The sequence below is a fragment of the Alosa pseudoharengus genome, unplaced genomic scaffold (assembly GCF_046254945.1).
Source record: "Alosa pseudoharengus isolate Yale_2024_CS ecotype anadromous, Long Island Sound unplaced genomic scaffold, YU_APseudo_1.1 YU_APseudo_1.1_scf_9, whole genome shotgun sequence".
Classification (NCBI taxonomy): domain Eukaryota; kingdom Metazoa; phylum Chordata; class Actinopteri; order Clupeiformes; family Clupeidae; genus Alosa; species Alosa pseudoharengus.
In genome coordinates, this window is record NW_027468881.1 from 13,751,148 (window position 1) to 13,775,363 (window position 24,216).

Below are 24,216 nucleotides of genomic sequence, written 5' to 3' on the forward strand. Positions count from 1 at the left end.
TGGAATAGGATTTATTCTTTTCCTTTTATAATTATTATACAGCAGTGTATTGCTCCATTTAACAATAGTGCAAAAAATCATTTATATTTTTTTCAGTTTCTTCATAAATATAACAAACATAACATCACAATATAAATAAACAATACACCACAAGACATTCAAACAACAATTCTTTTCAACAGAAATGAAGCTCACTTTTACTTCTTCAACATTGCACAAAAATGTTAAGTCAGGTTTTATAGGTATTTGGTTATGTACATATTTCTTTTTGTTGTCTTTCTGCATTTTCATTTTGGAAAGGCTGTAGTATTGGGTCTTATTACAGTTTATGTTCACTGTTGTTGTTGATCTCATGGTGAACAAGACCCATAAATGCTATAAATATTTCTGGAACCTTCCACACTTTCATATGTATGTAGCCTTTCTCTACTGACCTGTAGTTGGTTGAGTTTACATTAACAAAAATCCTTCAAAAAAAGGAAAAAAAGACTTGTAACTTCTTAGAAGTTTGCAATCGTGCTGTATTATGCTACATTGTTTTATTGACACTACACAACACTAACCGTGTGAAGAAACTCCTTCACTGATAAATCCAGCTCTGACGGACCTGTGCGTTTTAACCTGACGTATCCAGTGGCATAACAACGCCACTGCCCTGCTAGTTCTCCCAAAGCACTCCACACTGAACTTAAAAAAAAAAAAACATAAAAACATTCAAAACTCTCGCTTTCATGTACACTTTTCCTCAGAGAAATAAACAGCTCTGCATGTAATGCGTTGACAATCACGGACAACTGGGGCCACTGACTCTGTAGAGCTTACAATGTGCACAGAGGCAAGCTTAAAAGAGTACACACTGAAGGAAACGTGCGACTCAACATGCTCCTTGCCAAGCCCTGTGCGTGGTGTGGCTGAGGTATGCCCCATAAAAGACAGTACACTGTTAGGTCAGCACTTAAGCTGTGTGTGACTACAAGGCAGGAGGTTTCTCTTTTTCCACAGAGTGATGTGAAGTCATCCAATGGGTTAGTTAAGACACCCATTCTGTACCTGTGGACACTGCAAACCATTTTTTTCACAACTTAAAAGAATATCAATGAGTCAGAGATTTCTCGAAGAGGAGAAGTCTCGGACTAAATGTTATGACCACGTTACGACCACGTTTCGTAACGGATTATGGAAAAAAGGTCTGATCACATCCATGATTAATCTCTCGATGGCTCATTACTGAACACTACAGCTAATGAAACAAACTATATGGCTTCCTTCAAAAGGGCAGCAGTGGTCAACCTGAACCTCCGAGTCGTATCTTTAAAATTCTTTTTTTTCCTATCGATTTTTCACGTCACCAATAAGAAAATACAAGTACAGTAAAATAAAAAATAAAAACCTTTCAGCTTCTGTGAACCGTTTAGTTTAGTGTGGAGGCATAGATTTTGCCTCCTAGTGTCCATGCATGTCTGCATCGAGAGTGGGAAACATTGCACATCTCTGCCACCTAGTGTGGCATGGTAGCACTACACAATTTTTTCCCCTCACGTTTGAAATTTCTGCCCAGAAAGGAATCTCAGAAAACATGCATGGCAGATCCGGCCTATAGCGACATTCCTAGGTGAAATCATTCATTCATTCATTCATCGAGTTATATATTATTGCAATATCATGATATCTTTTTTTTTTTAAATTAGACACAGAACAAACACAGAAGTGGGTAAAACAAAATACAAATCCACAAGACATAACACTTTTTAAAGTGACCGCAAATGAAGTGACCGTATCGTTGCGCTGCACGCTGAAGCGCAAGGTACGAGGCAGAGGGAAGAGGAAGTAGACAGGAGTGGGAGGGTCTGTGAGGTTAATTCTCAAGGCAGTAAGGGGTTTTTAATTTAGTACATTTTAAGTTATTATGATATTTTTCTCTTTTTTTTGTGATTTTTTTTTTGTTCTTTTATCGTTACCTCTCCCTCTCCCAGGAATGCTTCTACCAACCATCGACAGACAGAAGGTGTTGAGGTTGAGCTTTGAACAGGTTGGCTTCCCCCTGCTTACGTAGAAAGGTGTGAGGACCACTCGATGGACAAGGGTGGTGGACGACCACAACCACCACCACCCCTCTTCAGACGGAGCAGTTGCGTCGCTTGGCCACGCAGGGCAGACTGGGGGCGGTCAGCCGGGTCTTGACTCGTTGTCAGAGGCTGGTGGAGGAGACGGAGAGCGTGGGCGAGGACGGCGGCGGGAAGTTGAGCAGCTCCAGCACGGCCACGCCCACGCTGCTCCGCCGCGTGAACATGCAGGAGGCCGCCACCCACTTGTTGCTGCGCGGGTTGTACTTCTCGATGGAGTTGAGGCTGGAGCTGCCGTCGTTGCCCCCCACCGCGTACAGCCAACCGTCCATGGCCACTAGGTCGTGCGTGCTCCTGGGCAAGACCAAAAACACACCAAACCAGGGCTTAAAGCAAGGGAGAAAATCTGTCTAAAGTTATCAGAAATGTTTGAAGCTGTTGTTACACATAATTATCTACAGGTGCATCTCAAAAAATTTGAATATCATGGAAAAGTTCATTCTTCCCGTGATTTATTTCAAAAAGTGAAACTTTCATAATAATCTAGATTCATTACACATGAAATATTTCAAGCCATTTTTCGTTTTTACCTTGATTATTTTAATCTTCATCATTACGGTTTAAAGATCATGGAAATCAAAAATCCATAATCTCAAAATATTACAATAAAGAATTTATGATACAGAAAAGTCGACGTGAGATGAGCTTTAATCATAGCCTGGCGAGCCAGACCCACATTATAATGTAGGGTCTGGGCACTCACCGTTCGCAGTGCTCAGTCCGAGGGTCGGGATAATCAGTTGTCTTTCAAATTCCCTCTGCACGCAATAGGACGCAATAGGATATTTGTTTTTAAGTAGCAGGGAGTTCAAGCCAAACCGTTTCAACTCTGCCATCAATCATAATGTTAAGCCCAACAAACGACTCTATACACGATTTCAATGCCAGATTTAGTTTCGATTTCTAGAGCTCACAAGTCAACGGAGAGTTGCTAGACTAGCCCTGGCAGCAGGGCGCGTCTAGATTTCTAGGCTACTTTAATCAGCTAATTAAGTCAAAACACCGGCAATGGTTTCCTGAGCCTTTAATCTCTCAGTCTGTGCAGGGCAAAGGACTTTTACACTGTAATCTATTTTTTTGAGATGCACCTGTATTTTCACATAGGCCCATGTCTGAAATTAAGCTTAGCCCTATAAAACGATGAACATCATGTTAGACTAGAGCATTGGCCTGGTATAAGAATTACAATAGGCTTTAATGAAACGTGGAAGAATTTTTATAGAATTTATATGCCCCTTGACGCTTCTTAGTGCTAAGACGGTACCTAGTTAGCCAAAAAACCGAAAAAAGGGGTCATGATCCTACCCGATTAAATTACATACTGTAGTGCAATATCAAACGTTCTAGGCATGCATTGGCAATGTCCGAGACTTCATATTATAAGTCAGTGTAGCATCAGAATGAGTTTGAGCCTTATATTTTAAGGTTAAATAACCGCATTATGGGACTGTAGGGATCAAAGGAGGAGGCTTTTGAAGACATCTGAAAACTGAAGCGAAGGTAAAGAAGACACTAGCAAGCACGTGGCCTATTTTTGTAAGAGGAAGCTCTTTTATGACTAGATCAGACTAGAGATTAGAGACTGTGCTCCTTACAGCTCTGGCTTATTCATGAGCTGGCTCCAGTTCTGGTGACAAAGCTATTCTCTCTCATCCATATCCAGATAGGAGCTACGCACAGTGTGTATGTGAGTGTGTGTGTGTGTGTGTGTGTGTGAGGAATGGAGCGAGTAAGTGAAATATAGAGGGAGGAAACAAAGCCAGTGGTATTTTAGATCAATCTCCATCAGCTCCTCACTAATGCACTCAGCTGCAGTAGCATAGGCAAACAGCATCGTACACCTACATAGGCCTCTACTGCTGCCTGGAGCATATAGAGAAGTTTAGAAGTATATGGCCAACCCTCACATCCATGTCCTTGTGCTTCAAAAGCTTCACATCAAGGTATTCACCTAATATAAAGCTTGGATATTCTGGAAGATATCTGACCTTCAGAGAAGATCGGAGGGGAAGGGACTGTTCAACTGATTCAACCACCTCTTTTCATAATGTACAAGGGAGGCGGTTTAGAATATGTAACAATTATATGTCTCAAGGCCAATGCCCACTGGTGTGTCTATGGATTTGACACTCTTTGACCAACTTTGGTGTCAGATGACGCCAGTGGGCTTTGCTCCATTAAAAGTAATGGAGTTCTAAACTTTGGTGTCACTTGACACACGCCAGACGCCGCCAGTAGGCGTTGGCCTTCAGAGTACTTAATGATGAGAGCATCATGATATCATACTTGAACAAAGTTATGCAGGCTGCAGGAAAACCAAAGATAAAGTGATGAACTAGTGAGGTAAAAGCTTTCTGCTGACCTGCGGATGTTCATAGGCGCCACGCCCTCCCACGTGTTGGTCTTGGGGTTGTAGCGCTCCACCGAGTTCAGGCAGCTAGTGCCGTCGTTACCCCCGGCGACGTAGAGCATCCCCTCCAGCACGGCAACCCCAGCGCTGCTGCGGCGACTTAGCATGTTGGCGATGGCGGTCCAGGTGTTACTCTGAGGACACACACGCACACACACACACACACAAACCCAGACTGCGTCTTACTTAAACTCAGACTCAGAGTCTAAGAGAGGCAGTAAAAATTTTCTTCTTTGGGCTCTTGTAAATGTCAGCTGCTGTACCTGAGGGTCATACTTCTCCACTGTAGCTAGATGGGAGGAGCTATCATAACCACCAACAGCATACAGACTGCCATCTGGAAATACACACACAAGCAAAACACAGAAACAGGATTGAAAATTAGCCAATTAGAACACAAGAAAATCACTACTCTATGATTTATTTCAACGTCACGTCCATAACGCCAACACAATGCCATGGCCATGGTATGGTATGATGTGAATGATGATTACATGAAATTTGAGCAATCACTCTTCTTGGTTGTAGAATTTACATGAAAAACTTTCCATATAATCATTCGCATCATACAAATACCATGGCATTTAGTTGGCGTTATGTACGTGACAGTTTTGCGTGGAATTGCCCTATAAATTAGAACAGCTTTTAGACACATTCATAAATGAATGCACAGATACAGGGAGAGCTGGGGGGGGGGGGGGGGGGGCGCTGTGCCACAACTGGCTACAGTGTCCAGTCCACACCACCTTGGCTCCGGGTGACCTGGGTCATTTCCCGATCCCACCCCATCTCTCTCCAACTAGCTTCCAGTCACTTTTTACTGTCCTCTATCAATAAAAGGCAAAAAAAAAAAAAAAAATATACTTTAAAAAAAGAAACTGTGAGAGCTGCAGGATTTGTGTCTGACCTAACATAGCCACTCGGACATATCTCCTGCGGGTGCTCATGGCAGCGATGGATGTCCACGTGCTGGTCAGAGGGTCGTACCGCTCAGCACTGCAGCAACACAGAGGAGAGAGGAGGAATTTACACACATACCTTTAAAGATGACATAGAATGGATTAACTGAGAATTTGATGTTCTTCTCTGATGTTAACATAGAAAGTATGCAACTTTGGTCTGTCAAAACATGCTCAGATGCTATTTCACAATCCCATTTGCAAACCTATAACTAGGCTAGGGAATAACCTGGCCCATTTAAGCAGACATCTACCCCCCTCATCTTTATCTGGCACCCACACAAATAATTAAATGAACTTTACTCTGATTGGCAGTCAAAGAATGTCCACAATAGGCTTCAGCAACTTCTACCTGAATCTCCAACTCGAGATTACATACATACCTTTAACAGCTGAGCTACACCGGGCGCACAACTGAAGCATTTTGTTTGCGGAGCGTATGCTGCTACAGTTAGCTTCCACTACAATCAAGCTGGCTACGCCAGATGCAAAAGCGCTGCGCACATTCAAAACAATTACACCGGTGGTCTATTTTGTAGCTCAGCGAATGGAACGTTTCAGTTGTGCACCTGGTGTAGGCCGGCTGTAAGGCTTGTAGCTCTACTGGCTCTGTGTAGTACAGGGAAAATACACAGTGCAGCAACTGTGGGAGAATAGTGGAGAATGCATCCTCTATAGCAACACAATGTCATTTTGATGAAAATGCTTCTTTTTTTTTTTATGTGGCAGAAACCCACATCAGCAGAAACCCAAATCAGGTCACTGGGTGAGGTTGAATATTTCCATAATGAGACTAATTTGTACGTGAGTGCCTGCTGGCCCTGCTGGGCTGGTCCTCGTACCTGTTGAGGCAGGAGGCTCCGTCGTAGCCCCCAGCCGCGTACAGCAGCCCGTGCAGCACTGCCACGCCCAGGCAGCTGCGCCGGGTCCCCATGGAAACCTCCGGCTGCCAGGCATTGGTTACCGGATCGTATGACTCAACAGTTGCCAAGTCAGAGGTTCCGTCGTACCTGGGAGAGGAGATCAGGGGAAAATACTGATGCCCAGCTGATGCACGTGAGCGCTGGTGAATCATCATGAACTACTTGTGACCTACTTGTCTGCTTTTGGTTTTGTTTTTATACATGATGAGGTCACAGTGGCATTGCTAATAACAACACACTTTAGAATTGTGGTAGTCTCTTGTTTTTAAAATCTCAAATTAAGACCATAAGACACATACCATATTCTTACACTTTCTCATTTTCCCAGATTAACAGACCTAGATTTGCTAAATCTGACATGTGTAATGTGTAATGTTTTGGCGCTCTATAAATAAAATAAAATTGAAATTGAAATCGATGCTTTCGTCTATGACACACTAAGCACATAGGAGAGACTGGAAGAGTTGTGCTCCTTGAACAACCCTGACCAAAAAAAAAAAAATGCTACAGCATATTTGAGTAGCTTTACAAAAAGAGAAAAAAAAAAGGGAAAAAAAAAACCCTGACCAGTGCTGACCTGACTCATCCATCAAATACCGAAACTCAATCAGACAACCATCAAAGGACCCATGACTCTCACGAGCATTTAGACATTTGGGAGAGTCCAGCCACGCCTGCTCGTTGCGCAAGTCCATGACCCCCCCCCCCCCTCTTTCCACGGTGGCATGCCCTTACCCTCCCACCGCGTAGAGTTTGTTCCCGATAGCCGCCACACCAACCCGTGCCCGCCTTGTGGACATGGACGCCACCATATGCCAGCGGTCCGTCCTGGTGTCGTAGGCCTCACAATCTCCGTGGATAGCGAACAGACTGCCCCCGCCTGAAGGCCAGATGAAAAAACAACTCTGTCAGACAGGCTCAAGGAATCAGATGAATCAATTTCTTGTGAAATCACAAAGATGAAAAGGACATGAGTTATATGTACAGGATATGCCAGTATATGTCATACTACTACTAAGCACTCTGAGCATCACAGGCCATCTGTGAATGCTGTAGAGAGTGAGTAAGCCAGTTAAGTAGGTGAGTTAACATAATTGTACAGCACATGTCTCAACATGTGGATACTTAAACTGTGTAATGTATGTATGTGGGTATCATTATGAGTTTAAATATGCCCACTGGCGTACTTGTGTGCGTCTGTGTGTGCATGTGTATATATGTGTATGCATATTGTATGTGTGTGTGTATACTGTGTGTATATATGTGTGTATGTTACTGTGTGTGTACTGTGTGTGTGTGTGTATATATTGTATGTGTGTGTATTTTGTATGCGTGAATGTGTATGTTACTGTGTGTGTATATATTGTACACACACAGTACACACACAGTAACATACACACATATATACACACAGTATACACACACACATACAATATGCATACACATATATACACACGCACACACAGACGCACACAAGTACGCCAGTGGGCATATTTGTTTGTATGTTGTATGTGTGTATATGTTTTTGCATATTGAATGTGTGTATGTGTGTACATGTGTGTGTGTTTGTGCATATTGAATGTGTGTGTGTGTATGTGTGTGTGTACTGACCCACAGCGAAGAGCACAGGGCTGGCCCCCTCGCAGCGTCGTGGGCGCGTGCGGCTGTTGCTCAGCACGCCCCTCTGCTCGGGCATCAGGTGGTACTTGAGCGCCTCGATGAGCAGGTCCTTACACTCCGAGTGGTGGCGCACCAGCAGCTCTGTGTCCACGTTACTCATCAGGAAGTCCCGCGTCAGCAGAGGTAAACGCACACACTTCATCAGCTGAGGAAGGAGAGGGGGAGAGGGAGAGAGAGAGAGGGGTAGAGGAGAGAGAGATGGAGGGTAGAGAAAGAAGGAAGGATGACAAAAAGAGAAGAAGAAAGGGAAAGGATGGAGAGAAGATTGTGAGTGACAGGAATGTGAAGAGGTGTAGAGAGGGTAGGAGGGAGAGAGAGAGAGAGTGTGACTCAGAGGAACGATAGGGTGAGAGAAGAAGGGAGCAACCAGAGACACACAAGAGTCAAAAGTGGAGGTAGAGGAAGGGAAGGTGAAGGAACAACACAAACCAAAAACGGATTAAAAATAACCATAACCATATTTATTATGAATATTCCAAGCAATAATCATAACGGTTAGCTTTAACTAGATCTCATGAAACATAAAAACAGTACAATTCAAAACTGAAGTATTCTAAATAAATCATTGACTTGCTGAGGCATGATAAAGAATTAAAACATATTGAAATAGTAATACTGATCTGAAGGAGGTGTAAGTGTGATACTGGTGGTGTTGCCTGCAACTGTGGACAGTGGTGTCGGTCACTCACCCGAGGGACGTGCTGCCGTCGGCTGTCAATGTCGTGCTTCACCCAACTGAGCACTGCCCGGTACACCTCCTCCTCCGACGGGACGTTCAGGTTGTCACTGGAGATCAGGTCCAGCACCTTCACCACACACACACACACACACACACACACAGACACACACACAGACACACACACACACACACACACACACACACACACACACACACACACACACACACACACACACACGTGATGTTACTGATGTTTCTTTTTATACCTCCCTAACACCCCAGCTCTAACACATCTGTTTGCTGTTCTTCACAAGTACACTCCGAGAGATGCTAATCTGCACCACTGCTGGCTACAGAGGCAAACAGGACACAATCTTTCACTGACATCCTGAGCTCATTTCATATGAAAACATAAAGAAGCATATACAGGCAAGTATACACTGATCAGTGTTTGAGTACTACTTCTCAACTTCACTCAATCAAAGCACCCAAATATAGACAACTTATTATGCATAATGCACATTTAATTTTTTTTAAAACATCACAGTGATTATTAATACACATGAGGGAAGATAATCTTGACTGAATTTGAGTCTGTGTATGCTGATGGTCCGTAGCTCGACAAATAAATAAGACCAGTAGGTATGACTGCCCATTTGAATACTTAAAGCAATCATGAAGATAGGTATACCCAATAGAGAGATTAAGAGAGATTTTAGAGATAGGATAGAGATTATGCACCTGCACAAGCTTCCATCATAACACAAGAAATTCCTCAGGACAACATAAAAACATTGGTACAATCCTAATCCTAACTCATATATTATAAAACACATTTCTTATTACTAATATATGAGTTAGGATTAGGATCTGTACCAATGTTTTTATGTTGTCTGTAGAAGAGAATATTAATTGTGTTCTTTCTGTCAGCTTTAATACATGACACGGTTCTGTTGCAGGCTCTGGGGTAAAAAAGGCCTCGTCGTGCCCAGACGCCTCGTCACACCCTGCCCATCACACTGCCGGTTCAGACGAACCACATCAGTCGGTTCAGCACATTTGCTGGGAATGTCGGGACAAACACGGCAGCTCAGTCCGCTAGCAAATCAGTCAAAGCACAAACAAAGCCATAACGTGGCTCAGCTTACACATCTAAGTTTCTGTTTACTCAGACTTGTTATGTTTAGTCTGACTCTCATGGAGACACACAGGAGATTTACTGTGTGTTTGCCATTTAAAAGTTCACTTGGCTTCTTTTTAATTAACCACTTAGGGGTAAATCGCTCCATTTCAAACTCAATTGTTTAAATATTTTTTATACGATGATATTCAGCAGAAACTTCTGGTTCCGGACCTCTGGATCAAAAGAAATGAGTAACTGGGAGATAGGCCAAACGCAAATACACAGTACACTGCTTAATGACCAGTGCCGAAAAGTCACCATTAATGAAATTATCTTTTTTTTTGTTCTTTTCTTGCCAAACAGCAATTGCATTGGTGTCGGTCCAAAGTTTTTAAAGTCAGTGCTTATGACAGATAGCCATTTGCTTCAGGCAAGGTTCATAGGGAAAGAAATGTGTCTTTGTGGAAGTGTGATTGCACCGGCCAAAATGCCTTGGCACAATCACGTCACTTTTAATCAAAGCTGCCCGTCTTGGTATGAGTGTTTGAAATACACACAAGAGGGCGTTTTTCGACCAAAGAAAACGCGTTCTTGAACCAGTTCCATTCAGAATTCTTTGAACCTTGGTGCTATCTAGTGAAGCAGTGCACATTTCCACCAGTTTTCAACGGAACCAAAGATGCATCATCAACAGTGGGTGTTAATGAGAAAGTTAATGAGATGCATACAGGAGGATATGACAAGGCAGAAATGAGCTGTGTAAAATGCTAGCTCACGTCTGCAGTGTAGTGAGAGTTGACTAGTTTTGTTTACTCATGGCAACAGTTGATACAGGGGGAAAACACGGAGGGAGAGGCTTTTAGCCTTCTCTTCTCTGAACGGTAGAATGACACGCCAAATTAAGGTGTTAATCAGAGATTTGCTGGATCCATTCCATTTTATTTTTGATCTATCTCTACACAGTGTGAATAGAGCACCTGTAGAGTGCGGTGTAAGGGCTGAAATCAGATGCATCCGATCTGGTATCAGTGCCAAAGGAAAAGCCTAAATTGGAGCGTCCCGGACACACTGCCCGTCTGCTGAGAGCAGCCACCATAGAAAAGTACAAAGATGAGCCCGGGCAGCAGGTGGCTCACTTCCTGTTAAGACAGGAAAGCTTTCGTGTGTGTGTATGTATCTGTGTGTGTGTGTGTGTGTGTGTCTGTCTGTGTGTGTGTGTGTGTGTGTGTGTGTGTGTGTGTGTGTGTGTGTGGCTAGCAATCAAGGACATGGGTAGATGGAGGAGAAAATAATAAATAAAAAGTTCTATGGAGATGTGCAAAAGTTGGGTTAGCCCCTTGAGCCGTGGATCTGCCAAAGGTTTCTTCCTTGGTAAGGGAGTTTTTCCTTGCCCCTGTTGCTCTTGGGTGCTCCTTGTTGGTGCCCCCCCCATCCCAATCCTCCCCCACCTTTCTTATGCAGCCCTTGCCACTTAATCTACTAAACCCCTCTTCTACTGCACTTTTTACCCCCCCCCCCCCCCCATAAATGCACAAATAGGCTGACACCAGACATAATTTCACTGCATTTCTTACTTCCAGTAACTATATGCATGTGACAATAAACTTCCTTGTATCCTTGTGTGTGTGTGTGTGTGTGTGTGTGTGTGTGTGAGAGAGAGAGAGAGAGAGAATGTATGTGTGTGTGTTGGTGTGTGTGTGTGTGGCTCTGGGTCTGTACAGTGTTGACAGCTGTTGAATGCAGGGTAATACCCAGCAGAGGAGGCCCAGTGGCAGCAGCCACTAATCCCACTGCCCTCTCTCTCACTCCGGGGCAAGTCCACAACTGACCTGACCCACACATGCCCACACTGATCCCCCAGCACATGGCTCTACAGGCCAGGGAGAGGGAGCAGCGCTACCGATAGACAGAGAGATAGAGAGAGGGAGAAAGATAGAGAGAGAGAACAGAGAGACAGAAAGAAAGAAAGAGTGAGAGAAAGAGAGTGAGAAAGTGAGAGAGAAAGACAGAAAGAAAGAGACTGAGAGAAAGAGTGTGAGAAAGAGGAGAGAGAGAAAGAAAGAGAGAGAAAGACAGAGAGAGAGAAAAACAGTGAGAGAGAGGGGGGAAATAAAGAGCCAGACAGACAAACAGAGAGAGGGAGAAGACAAATACAGAAGGAGGGGGTGATTGACAGAGAGGGAGGGGATGAGGGTGTGTTATTTGGCAGTGGTTAGGATAGCGGAGGCACAGGCAGGCAGTGAAAGAGAAACAAATGTGCGTGACCCTGGACTTAAGGTTTTTAATCTCTGGCAGGCAGTGCAGCCCATTGAGCTTAGAGACCATGGCCCAGCCACTGCTCTGGCATGGATATACATCTCCCTCTGCCACAACAGGGCTACGACACAGGAAACAACAATATGAGGTAGGATAGAAAAAGAGGAAGAGGCAGAGACCGAAAGTAAATGTCAATTTACAATTTACAAAGAAATGCAATTGATGGAAAAATGAGATTGATGATGTCTGGTTTTTCTTCATCAATCTCTGTTATCATTCACGGGGGGGACACAGAAAGGACATGACAGCCCCTCACCCACCTTCCTCTGTTCAACGCCACTCATTCCATGAGCACCATCCATTCCGCTGCTAATGGATTGCGGCCAATCAATCTCTTGGGGTGTGTGGGGGGGGGGGGGGGTCCAGTACAACCCACCCCAGTCCCCAGAGCCCCAGTCAGCAGCAGCAGCAAGCAGGGACCCACGATGGCCTGGGACTGCTGCAGGGACACATACTACAGTGGAGAGCCTGGAGAGTCAGGCCATATCAGTCGGACGCTGTAAGACACGGACTGATGCACCAGCTCAGCAGCCTGAGTTATGAGAGACATGGCTAGTCACGACTTTATGACGCGCAGCATGCCTGCTGATTGATGGGCTGCTGTAACTTCTGACTGGTTGACTACCTAAGTTGACTACCTCTGTGACACAGAAGGGTAAAGGGGTGTGTGGGGTGAGGGGGGATTATGATGTCCCTGATTGACATGACGCTGATGCAGATTTGCAACATGAGCACGGGTGAGTATGTGTCTGATGCGAGAGAATGGCACAGTGAGAGCGAGAGAGGGAGATAGAGGAGGAGAGAAAAAACGTGACAATGAAGAGGACAAATAGGAGTCAAGACAGAGACTAGTGCACTGAGACACTAAGGGAACTCTATTCTCTACTTCCATAACCTTCCAGATAACAACACCACACTGCATTTGGGATGCCATAATTAACCCATTTCACAAGATGTCGCCAACGTGTAAAGCAACTTCCGCTAAAATTTCAAAGCGATCACTACTTGCCGGCTGTCCGCTGTCAACAAAGCGATTAATTAATTAAAAATGCAGCGCTTTTTCAAAACGTCTTTGGCAAGTTTGCTGAGGTTTAGGTTTGAAGGTGAAAAGCCATAGAAAGCCACTCTTCTATGGCACAGTCTACCGGAACGACAGGAACAGGAAGGCACTTTAGCCTGCCAAGGTAACATTAACCTCAGTTCTCAGGAACTTGGCTCTCTCTGGTATAACCATGTTGAGTTAAGAATGACACATGTGCAGATTCAGACATAGTAATAAAAATATTATTATTATCTCTAATCCCTATCCATTTAATCTTTTAGAATCTGGCTGGGCTCTCTCTCAGTCCACCTCCAAATGTGGCTTTGAAAACTGTATAGCGATTCCAGTTTATCTTGGTTGCATTTTCACACAGCCTTTCAACAACCTGATAGCCATTCCATCTGCCACAGACACATAAAGTTCGGCTGTCTGTTTAAAACGAGTCATTAATTCGGCGAGGGGGGTCCACAGAAATAGACATGGCGAGAGAGGAATAGAAGGTGATTAAAAGAGAGAGGGAGGCAGAGACAGAAATAGGAGGAGTGAGGATGGTGAGACAGAGCGGGACAGAAAAGGAAAGGGAGCGGAAGAGAAGAGAAGGGCAAGCCTGCTCCCTGCATCCTCTTTGAAGACTCCAGGGGTACGCAGAGAAGGTCAGGCTGTGTGAGCCCTGTGTGTGTATGTGTGTACGCATGCACGTGTGAGAGAGGCATTGTGTGTGTGTGTGTGTGTGTGTTTGTGAGAGAGAGAGATAGAGAGGCAATGTGTGTGTGTGTGTGTGTGTGTGTGTGTGTGTGTGAGAGAGATAGTGAGAAAGACGTGTGTGTGTGTGTGTGTGTGTGTGTGTGTGAGAGAGATAGAGAGAGAAAGACGTGTGTGTGTATGTGTGTGTGTTTCTGTCTCAGGAAGGGGCTCATGTGTGTGGGTAGGACCACTCCGCCCTGCAGCTGCCCCCCCCCTCTCTCTCTCTGTTTGCTATTTTGATGCAAAAAGCCAGCGCTCTCTGGCTCTAATCCAGTGTGGCCTGTAATTCTCCCCTTAATGGCTGCACTTCCTCCTCTGACGCGCAGCTCCGTCCCTCGCTCGCCTGCTGCATGCTGGAGACATAGACTGTATAGAGAGGCACTGTGTGTGTGTGTGTGTGTGTGTGTGTGTGTGTGTGTGTGTGTGTGTGTGTGTGTGTGAGAGAGAGAGAGAGAGAGAGATAGAGTGAGAAAGACGTGTGTGTGTTATACAGTCTATGGCTGGAGATGAAAAACAAGATGGCACTGTGCAGCAGCAGCAGCTACTGCAGTCTGCAGCATCTAAAATGGTGGCCTCTCTCTCACTCTCCCTCCCTCCCTCCCTCCGAGGCTGTGCAAACATAGGCTGCAGGGGGAAAGTGGAAATGTCTCCTAACCCCCGTCACCTCCCAGACACTAGCCTCTAATGATTATCCAGAGACTGCCGAGTTTCTACGGCTACGCACCGTATCCAGGAGACAGATGGTGATGTCACCGCCACAGCCTGGTAGTTAGTCATCCTGAGTCGAGATGCTGTTCTTTGTTACTTTCACATTTATCCCCGTCATTTCCTACTTCAATCTATCTATAGCCTGTGGACACAATGGAGGCCTTTGGCAAAAGCTATAATAAAGCCTATATAGCATCTGTCTGCTGCAAACTCCCACATATGTCTACGATCTGTGTGTTCCTATTGAGAACTCCCACATATGTCTACGATCTGCGTGTTCCTATAGAAAACTCCCACATATGTCTACGATCTGTGTGTTCCTATTGAGAACTCCCACATATGTCTACGATCTGCGTGTTCCTATTGAGAACTCCCACGTCCAGCGCATCTGTCTGTGAGCGAGCGAGCCATACCTGTTTGAGGGGCAGCAGCATGAACTCCTCGGTCTTGGACACCTCCACGAAGTGCTGCAGCACGTACTTGTGGGCGGACTTGAGCAGGTCGCTGCAGGAGTGCGTGTCGGCGAAGCCCCTGATGCCCAGGCAGTTGGAGGGGTCCAGCTGGCTCAGGAGGAACTTACAGCAGGCGTCCCGCACACCATTCAGCTGCAGGAGGCTGGCGGCCGGGAGCAGCGTCTGCAAGATGGCACAACGGAGGAGGAAGAGGATGAGGAGGGAGAAGAGGAGGAGGAGGAGGAGCAGGAACAAGAGGAAGGGGAGAAAAAATGGAGAGACAAAAAGAAGTTGAAGTAGGACAAGAAGGACGCAACCATATAGCAGAACAAACAAGAGCACCACTGGTAGCAACATCAGCAGCAAAATAACAACCAAACATGAGAGGAAGAAGAAGAAAAAAAAGAACAAAAACAAGAAGAAGAAGAGAAGAGAACACGTTGGAAAAGAGGAAGGACAACAATAAGAAAGCCATAGCTGCAGCTGCTGCTGCTACTGTTAGTGGTTAGGTCACTTTGGTTTCCTGTGCTGCTTCAATTCAGGCCAGCTCGTCCTGCATAGATCTTGAAACATGACCCAATTCTCAACAACTTCCTGTTATGTTTGCACTACCCGTAATGCCATGGCAAATCTCATTATATAGGAGCTATTTCTGATGGTCTGTTCTTGTATTGAGCAGAACAGTTCCTGCTTTTAAGTGCAGTTTTGTATGCTCCTCTTAATCAAGAGAGCAACTGTCATGAGAGCAATTTCCTGCGGAAACCACAAGATACATTTAACTTTAATTAGAACTAGTGTATGCTCCCATCTGACTCTATACACACACACAATACTGGCTTCTACACATGGGGTTCTTTGTGCTGATGGATGGGACTCAGTCCAGCTGAGTGGCACATCTTCATGCTCCTCTCCCTCATGCCCTCGTTGCCATAACCCCCCCCCACCCCCACCCCCCCATGTCCAGGAACGCCAGCTGCCCGGCTGAAACACGCGTGCATCCGCATCAGCCATTTTTAAATACGACCTGTCAAGACGGTCAAAAGCTAAATGCAGGCTGCATAGTCATCACGCCCGTCTCAGTGTCCAGATCTGTGACGAAGGGCCGCTTGCTGGCTCTGGACAGTTTTCTACAGTGGCTGGCTATGCTGGCCTGTGTTACTAGCACTTGGAGGCCAGTCAGGGATGCTGGCTTAGTTGAGTTCCAGAGGACAGTTATGGAGCTATGCAACATGATGGATCCTTCACTGGGGAGTGAATTTACTTGCTTAGAGTTACAACATGATTTATGTGACCACCTCTGTATTAAAACAGTTTATTACACTCATGTTAAAAGTTTTCAGTTGAAAGTAAATAATCAATTTATCACACTACACTAATCCATTTATCATACTACACTACAATAATCCAATAACATACTACACTAATAGTACTGACTATGAACTTCATGGTTCCTCGGTTCCCACGTCCAGTTGTCCAAATGTAGGGCATCCAAGCCACAAGTTTCGCTTCACAGTTTTGTTTCTGCTTCCTGTCTGCAGATGAGAATTTGACAGCCGAGTGGCGGGCGGCCACCTCAAGAGCCGAGCTTAGCTTTGAGGCAGCCCTAGGGGAACCGTCACGCTGCAGCACATGCTCACCAAATACAGCCTCAGAGCCGAGTGGAGCAGAGTCATGCGCAGCTCCTAATGAGAAACGCGAGAGCACAGGCCTCCGCATTTAGAAAGTATCGACACCTTTTCTTGCTTAGTCGGAGAGAGGGTGAAAGACTAGGGGGGAGAGGGGGTTGGGGGTTAGAAAGCGCACCTGCACGTTGCCCTCCCCCACCACGATCTCAGCCGTGTAGGCGTACTGCACCAGCTGCTCCAGAGCCTGGGGATCGATGTCGTGGAGGGTGACGTGGGTCTGCCGACTCTCCGACATCTCATCTGTATGATCATACACACAAACACACGCACACACACACACAAACACACACACACACACACACACACACACACACAAAAGGCAACAAAAAAGCAAATTCAGTCAAGGACACTAGCCTCAGATAATTCTTGTGGTTGCAAGTTAGACAATGCAGCAAGCAGCACCCCAGGTTTAAACACTTGAGACCTAGCATAGCTAGAACAAAGCCAAATTCAGTTACAGCAGATTTAATGGATATTGTAATTATGTTAAGTGTTCTCACCGTTAATTAGATTGTAGTGAGCTGCTGTGTATAAGTTCCTAAAAGTCTACAACAGCACTTTTAAAAAGCTGAGAAGGGGCTTTGTATGATAATCACCGAGTGAGGAATACATTCTCATTTATTACCATCCCATTCCTCTTGAGGGACAAAAGTTAGGTTCAAATATTTTCATGTCATTTTTCAGAACAAGTCTCCACACATCATCAGAATGAACAGCCATCAACATCACAGACGATCATCACACCCATTGCTACAATCACAATGCAGTTAATAGGCTCTCAGGTTTCCCCTATGACTGAATAGACAGGGTGGGCTCAGTGCCAGCAGAGTAACCCAACAGGATCTTAGAGGATAAAGAGAAGATTGATCTTGTGTTGTAACATGTTCACAAATGACAGGGACGGAATAAGTGATACCTGACCATCTTTTTAACATGCAAAATGTGAACAGCAACACATGCTGCAACGTGTGACTCAACTTGCATAACATGGGCATCATTCCTTTTTTTTTTGGGGGGGGGGGGATGTTTTGGTAACTGGCGAAAAATATTTTTCTATAGTAACTGCTGCAAAGTATTCTACATTTTCCATGTGTAATACATTACACATTACATTTTCTATTACAACTGGACTTACTACACTGTTTTGTACCAGTGAGAAAAACAATAATTGTAGGGGAAACGGTAGCCTCGTTTTAGTAACACGCTCACAAGCAACTGTCTGTTCAGGCAAAAACAACCATCACTCCAAGAGGGGAAAATAAAACATAAAAAAAACCAACATGTCATTTTGTCAAGTAATTTTCCTCTCGGCTAAATCAAGCATGTAATCAAGCGCTGGGAGAGACTAATCAAAATGTCTGCCTGACGTTGACTCTTTCCACAGACATACCATCTAGTGCGAGGCGCAGGGGAGGAGAGGAAGGGGGGTAGGAGAGGCTCTGCAGGTGGCGACCTGGGAGCGTGACAGGGAAGAGAACATAGCACACAGAGCAGAGGTGATGGCTGATGAGGGGGGAAGGAAATGAGATCAGACAGGACGGAGACACCCTGCACTGGACAGAGTGACGGACACATCAGGGGCTGGGGCTGTTGCACCGCTACAATCAGGGCTATAAAAAGAGACATCTTCAGTGCAGTGAATACAGCCAGATAGGCAGGATGTTTGTACATTGATCTGTGCATGACAGGACTTAAAAGGGCTATGATTACAAGGGAGAGAACACTGTCAACTCATATACTGATGATGCACAACGCTAAAATCCTCTTTATTTTTTGGTGGAATGGAGGATATAACAGACAGCCTGGTACAGATTTTAGTCGAGAATCTCCATTCCATATGTGACTCAGTTCAAGGGTAGGGGCCAGATAAAATGGCCGAAAAAAACAACAACAATTTGAATGTGGACTTTAAATAGAATGGAATGGAATGACTCATGTAGAGAGAGCGTGTCGCTCTCTCTCTCTCTCTCGCACGCGCACATCTGATGCGGGGCTCTTGGCGGAGCCGTAGAGACAGAGGGGAGATAAAGCGCAGAGAGAGAGAAGGGAACTCCTGTAAACACAGAGAGTAGAGGAGGAGGATGATCACAAGAGGGTTGGTGGAGGCAGAGGGAAGAGACTGGAAGAGACGAGGGGACGGCCACATCCTAGCAGTGGAATCAAGGTGAGGGAGGGACAAAAAACGAGAGACACAGACAGGTGGAAGAAAGAAACACTGAAAGAGACAACGACAGGAGAGTAAGACAAAGAGAAAAGATGGGAGGGAGGGAGGGAGGGAAAGGGCATCTGGGATACTTACTGGTAAACATGGCATGGAAGTAGGGGCTGCAGGAGGCCAGCACCACCTTGTGCGCCTTGATCTCCTTGCTGGCCACGTGCAGCACGATGTCGCAGAGCAGGCCGCGCTGCCGCATGCGGTTCATGGAGACGAACGAGTCATGGTAGTGGCGCTTGGAGTTGTGCGAGATGCTGTGGCCGTCGCGGTTGAGCAGCTGCATGCCGCCCTCCATCATGGCGCTGCTCTCCGTGGGCTGCCCGGGCCTCGGCCTCACTCTCGGCAACTGGGGGGGGGGGGGGCAGAGGGATGAACATCAACAAAAGGCTAGCACATCCACAGCAGGTGAACTCTACGTACGTGCTGGACAGGGAAAAAGGCAGAGCTGCACACCAGATCTTGCTGCTGATATTATTTAGAGATTTACCACCTATGTAACGTTTTGGGGCCCAAGCAACAGTACAACAGTACACTACAGTAGTTAATCTGCAAATGGTCAGAGGTTTACTTCAATTACTTCTGAAGACACATGCCGGGGAAACAGTCACCCTCTTTGACTGTACCATCACTGGACAAGGATGAAAGTCGCCTGCTAACTGAACGAATGAATGCTAATGCGATATGTGCGACGCTGTGATGGCGGAAAAGAGGACTGTGGGAAGCCCGATGACAGCAGACTCCTTGATATCTTCCCTTCAAAGGCACAGGCCTCATCTGATAAACTTTTGATTTCAGATGCAACGCATAATGTATGACGATGCAATAAGGGGTGGAGGAATTAGGCAAGCACTGGTGCACTGAGAGTGGAGGTGAAAGTGTGTGTGTGTGGCATCGGCGTCTGTGGCATGGAGAGGGGGCTTAGTTGCAGGCTGAATAAGCCACCTTAGGCAGGTTCTAGGGACACATACGATGTGCCTCGACCCCAAACATGACTTTTTTTTTTAAATGACCAGCTCCACAGATCCATGGCAACAGGGTCGCTTTAACACTGGCTAGCCAGATCTCTCTGTCTCTCTCTCTCTCTCTCTGTCTCTCTCTCTCTCTGTCTCTTTTCTCAGCCAACATCTTTCCCCTGTCAAGTGCAAATTCCTCACAAAGAACGCCTAATGGTTGCCCAAGGCTGCAGCGCTCTATAAAAGAATCAACTAAAGAGAAGGACCAAACTAAGCACAGAGCGTGGCTATACTAGGCACTGGCCAAACGAGAAGCGTTTGCTTGTGTGTATGTGTGTGTGTGTGTGTGTGTGTGTGTGTGTGTGTGTGTGTGTGTGTGTGTATGCAGGAAACACACAAGCGCTTATACGGCAAGAGTCTGGCAGGGTCTGCAGCTCCTCGTTGTTTTGTGGTGATTAATACTTTATAGCATCATCAGTCAACCAACAGCTTGTTATTCTTCTGAGCCCCCGACTTTTCCACAGTTACAGTGGAATTAAAACAGAATTAATAAGTACGTTTTTCAGGATTTCAGGAAGACGCTTGGGGTGTTGGCCCATTTTTGGGCTTTCTAGGCTGGTTTTTTTCTCTCTCTAACAGACATGTTCCACTGAGTGTCAATGACATTGGACAGCCTCATATTCAACAGCGTAGAAGAGAAAGAGCATTTGGAAAGCTTCCCTGTGAATCATGGATGAGGGGTGTGATGTGATGCTCAGAGCGGTGGGGTCCCTGCTGTGAGGCATCTTCCCACGAGTCGCATGCAAGCACAGCTCCATTAACGGCATCGCTATGGAAACTAGTGTAAAGTTAATGTAGTAGGTGCTGAACCATATACATGGAAACTACTGTACAATATGGTGTGAGACCATGGATAGCTACTTGAAAATTCAGAGTAGCAGACTTTCATGTGACAAGAGCTCAATGGATTATCAACCTTTGAAAGTGTTCGAGCTGACATTAAAACATGGAAATGGAGGGAAATTGTGCAAATGGTTGTTGAATGTGTATTGTTCACTATCTATTCTACAACTGGGTGACTTAGAACAAAACAACAGCTAAACTAGTGTAAGTGCAATCTGATGTGTTAGCTAGTTCAAAGTTCAAATGGGTGATGAGAGTTATCTGACAAATCATCAATATGGTCTGGTCTGCTGCCTTTCTTAACAAGCCCAATCATATTAACAACAATGACCATAAATGGGTCTATGCTTCCTGAAGGTGTGCAGAACCATCATTGCCGCCTCACAAATAAAGCCAATACTGAATTGTCTGATCTGTTTTGCATTGCAACTTTTCATTAGTAAGCAAACTGACCTTGGAAAACCCCATATGATCCTAGAAATACATTTTATGAGCCATGACTCTGAAGGTGAGAACAAGCCATCTGGTGTCTTTGATGAAATGGCCGGGTTTCAGGTGTTCAAAATAAACTACATTGTCACAAAATACCCTCGGACTGTGCAACCTGAGAATGGCCAGTGAATAATGCATATTATGTGTTCTGCACACATGGAGACGGCCTGTTGAACCATAACAAAAAGCCTGGCTATTGTTGAGTGTTGAGTTGCAACAGTCAGTACTCCAACGGCCAGACAGACAGTTCCCATCACGTAGGCCTACTGCACCCACTGAACACAGCTCTTCCTGTGGTGCGCTTCAGGGAACATTTATTAATTGTTATAAAATTCTACTGCCTGTCCAACTTCTACTGATACTGCGTACCAAATATTCCAGGTAGCACATTATTCACATTGTGTTCCCCATCAACCATATACCTCTTGCTGCATTGTCTACATTCATCTCTAATAAATGAAGGGGGTTACATGCCAAGCATTTGCCTCTTTCAGCCCTGTTCCACTAGCAGATGTGGTAGCCTATCTAGGTTGAAGAGGGTTGTAACCTAAGGCAACGACTGTATAACTGTCATTACATCTCTGGAGGACAGAGGCAAACAGCGTTACCATGCCGATTTCCACATCCCAGCACCATTTGACTCAGCAGACTATGCAGGTGGAAGGCAGCGCCACCACAAATGAGCGCATAGGCTATATGGGGTCTCTCGTCACTGTTTTGAAAATTAGGCTGTATTTAACCAACATCCCCTATCAACACATTATTGACATTCGCGTCGCAACACTATATTTTACACATACAAAGCAATGACATGATGACAACATAAGCGACGTTAAGCTGCAGCCCAACCCATCCCTTGTTCAGCATCCCAGTAATGAGCAATAAAAATGCAACGGTTCTCAGTGAAAACACAATTACCGGATGGGCACAGATGTTCTTTGAGTCTCCAACGTCTTCTCTTTGTTTGGCTCCCGGAGAAAAAATGGTCGTGGCCGATTTCGGTTTCTCTCTAGGCGGACTATACAGCATCAAAATCGTGCGGGGCATATGAAAGATGAATACACCTTCAGTTTGAGCTTTTGTATGTTGTTGACGTAAATGCAAACCGCATGAGCTCTGACATCAATTTTTAAGGTGGAACTGCTGCTGCAGAGGTTTACAAATAGACCACCACTGCAGACTACTGAGGGTATTGTGTATAAACTGACTTAATCATCCTTCCAGTAACAATAAAACAATATCCTATTATTCTGATAACGATTCTATCGACAGACAAATATGTCCTTGGTAAATATTCCGTGTTTGTTAAACCACCTTAACAGAGGGAGACGCTTCACCGTACAGTCAAGGAAATTCGTAACCATCCCTCACACTAAACACAACCAAAAAATAAATTAAATTACTATTTGTCAACAGATCGCGTTGTTTATCGTAGCTTCTGCAACTATCATACAATCGTTTGAACTACTATCGTTGGCTGGTCTAGTTTCAAATGCACTCAACCCAAGGCAGGCAGACTGGCTGATTTTGAAAGCCTGATGTCTTTGCCAGATAAATCTTTGTGCACACAAAAATACACCGACAAGCAGTCAATATTTCCAAAAGATATACGAGGAGGTTGCCTTTTGATCGGTAACGTTATCAAAACGTTATTTCATGTGTTCTCAGTGCATTCACAGGGATAAGACAGGCTCTTTGTCAAGTGTTAGCTAACGTTCGATAGCAAAGCAGAGCGAGTTTAACAACGCAGCTGTCAAATCGATGAGATTCTTTTGCATTGCCCAAAGGTAAGTTTGTTGCCGACAGCAAGCCAAAACAAAGCGTTTCCTAGAGTTCAGACAAAGCTATTTAGATCTACCCGCCTTGACACCGACAGAGGTCTGTGACATGACAGAGGTAGCTCTTCCTTCCCTCCCTCAGAAGAAGAAAATAAGGACTCACTCTCCGTCGTTTGTATCGCAGGGGCAGCGCTTGTCTTTTCCTAGCAATGATTCTTTCCAGTTTGTTTTAAAAACAGTGAGTGATTTCAAGAGAAAATAACTCTTTAAATATTAAAGTAATTTCTCATTAACAGATACCACATGTCACACCAAAACAATCTTCTGTCTTCCCAGCCTCTTCTCACTGGACTGCCTGCTAATATCTGAGGAAAATACTTCGCTTCAACTAAACGCTCGTGCGTTTTTCCGTCTCACAGCATGCGTCAAGCTAGGCGTAAGGGCTTCCTGTGCTTAGAATAATCAAACAAATCGACTTTATCCTAGAGGTGTTCTGGACATAATTATGGAAAACACATTTGAAAGTAGTTCCACTTGTGATCTGTTAGGATAACACATTGCAAATCCTCTTGCAAAGAAGAACATAATTTAGGCACATCAGAAATAGAACTGGATTTCTAAATATCATAGCCTACCACTGATTTTAGGCTAACCTACAGACGATTTTCACCTCATGAAAACACTAAGTTAGCCTACTAAAGAAAGTCAGAAATATGTCGTTTTTACTTGGCATATACCCTCTCTCTATGGGAGAGATTCTCTCTATGGGTTTTGGCTAATGCAATAAATTAAATAGACATTTTAATTACCCCGATTAATTCATTCAGCAATGCATCATTGCATTCATATTGGTCCAGAGCTATTCAGGCCGGAGTTGTAGGCACAACAAGACTAAATACAGTTAGCAATGAGTCTGGTTTTAACCCGGCTAAAGATAGCCCAGTAAATTAACTAAACTTATCCCAGTAGCAAACAGTTTGTCTGTTTGAAAGTCTAAGACAATCTGAAAAAAGGCTACTCATTCGTTTTCC

General features: G+C 44.9%; 1 protein-coding gene across 3 annotated transcripts; it reads right to left on the reverse strand.

Annotated features, from left to right (window-relative positions):
- klhl17 (kelch-like family member 17) lies at positions 1-23,511 on the reverse strand. 3 transcript variants are annotated; one of them, XM_076277322.1, is made up of 12 exons: positions 23,349-23,511; positions 19,144-19,405; positions 16,963-17,084; positions 15,121-15,342; positions 8,785-8,901; positions 8,027-8,240; positions 7,151-7,295; positions 6,335-6,502; positions 5,441-5,529; positions 4,797-4,870; positions 4,486-4,667; positions 1-2,417 (listed from the first exon to the last, which is right to left on the reverse strand). In XM_076277322.1, exons 2-12 carry the CDS (start codon positions 19,355-19,357, stop codon positions 2,189-2,191), a joined length of 1,776 nt encoding a protein of 591 aa, XP_076133437.1. In that variant the 5' UTR covers positions 19,358-19,405; positions 23,349-23,511; the 3' UTR covers positions 1-2,188. The 3 variants fall into 3 exon arrangements, with proteins under 3 accessions (XP_076133437.1, XP_076133436.1, XP_076133438.1); XM_076277321.1 differs by lacking the exon at positions 23,349-23,511 and adding an exon at positions 22,326-23,001; XM_076277323.1 differs by lacking the exons at positions 19,144-19,405; positions 23,349-23,511 and adding an exon at positions 18,235-19,086.
- Positions 23,512-24,216: the final 705 nt, after the last annotated feature.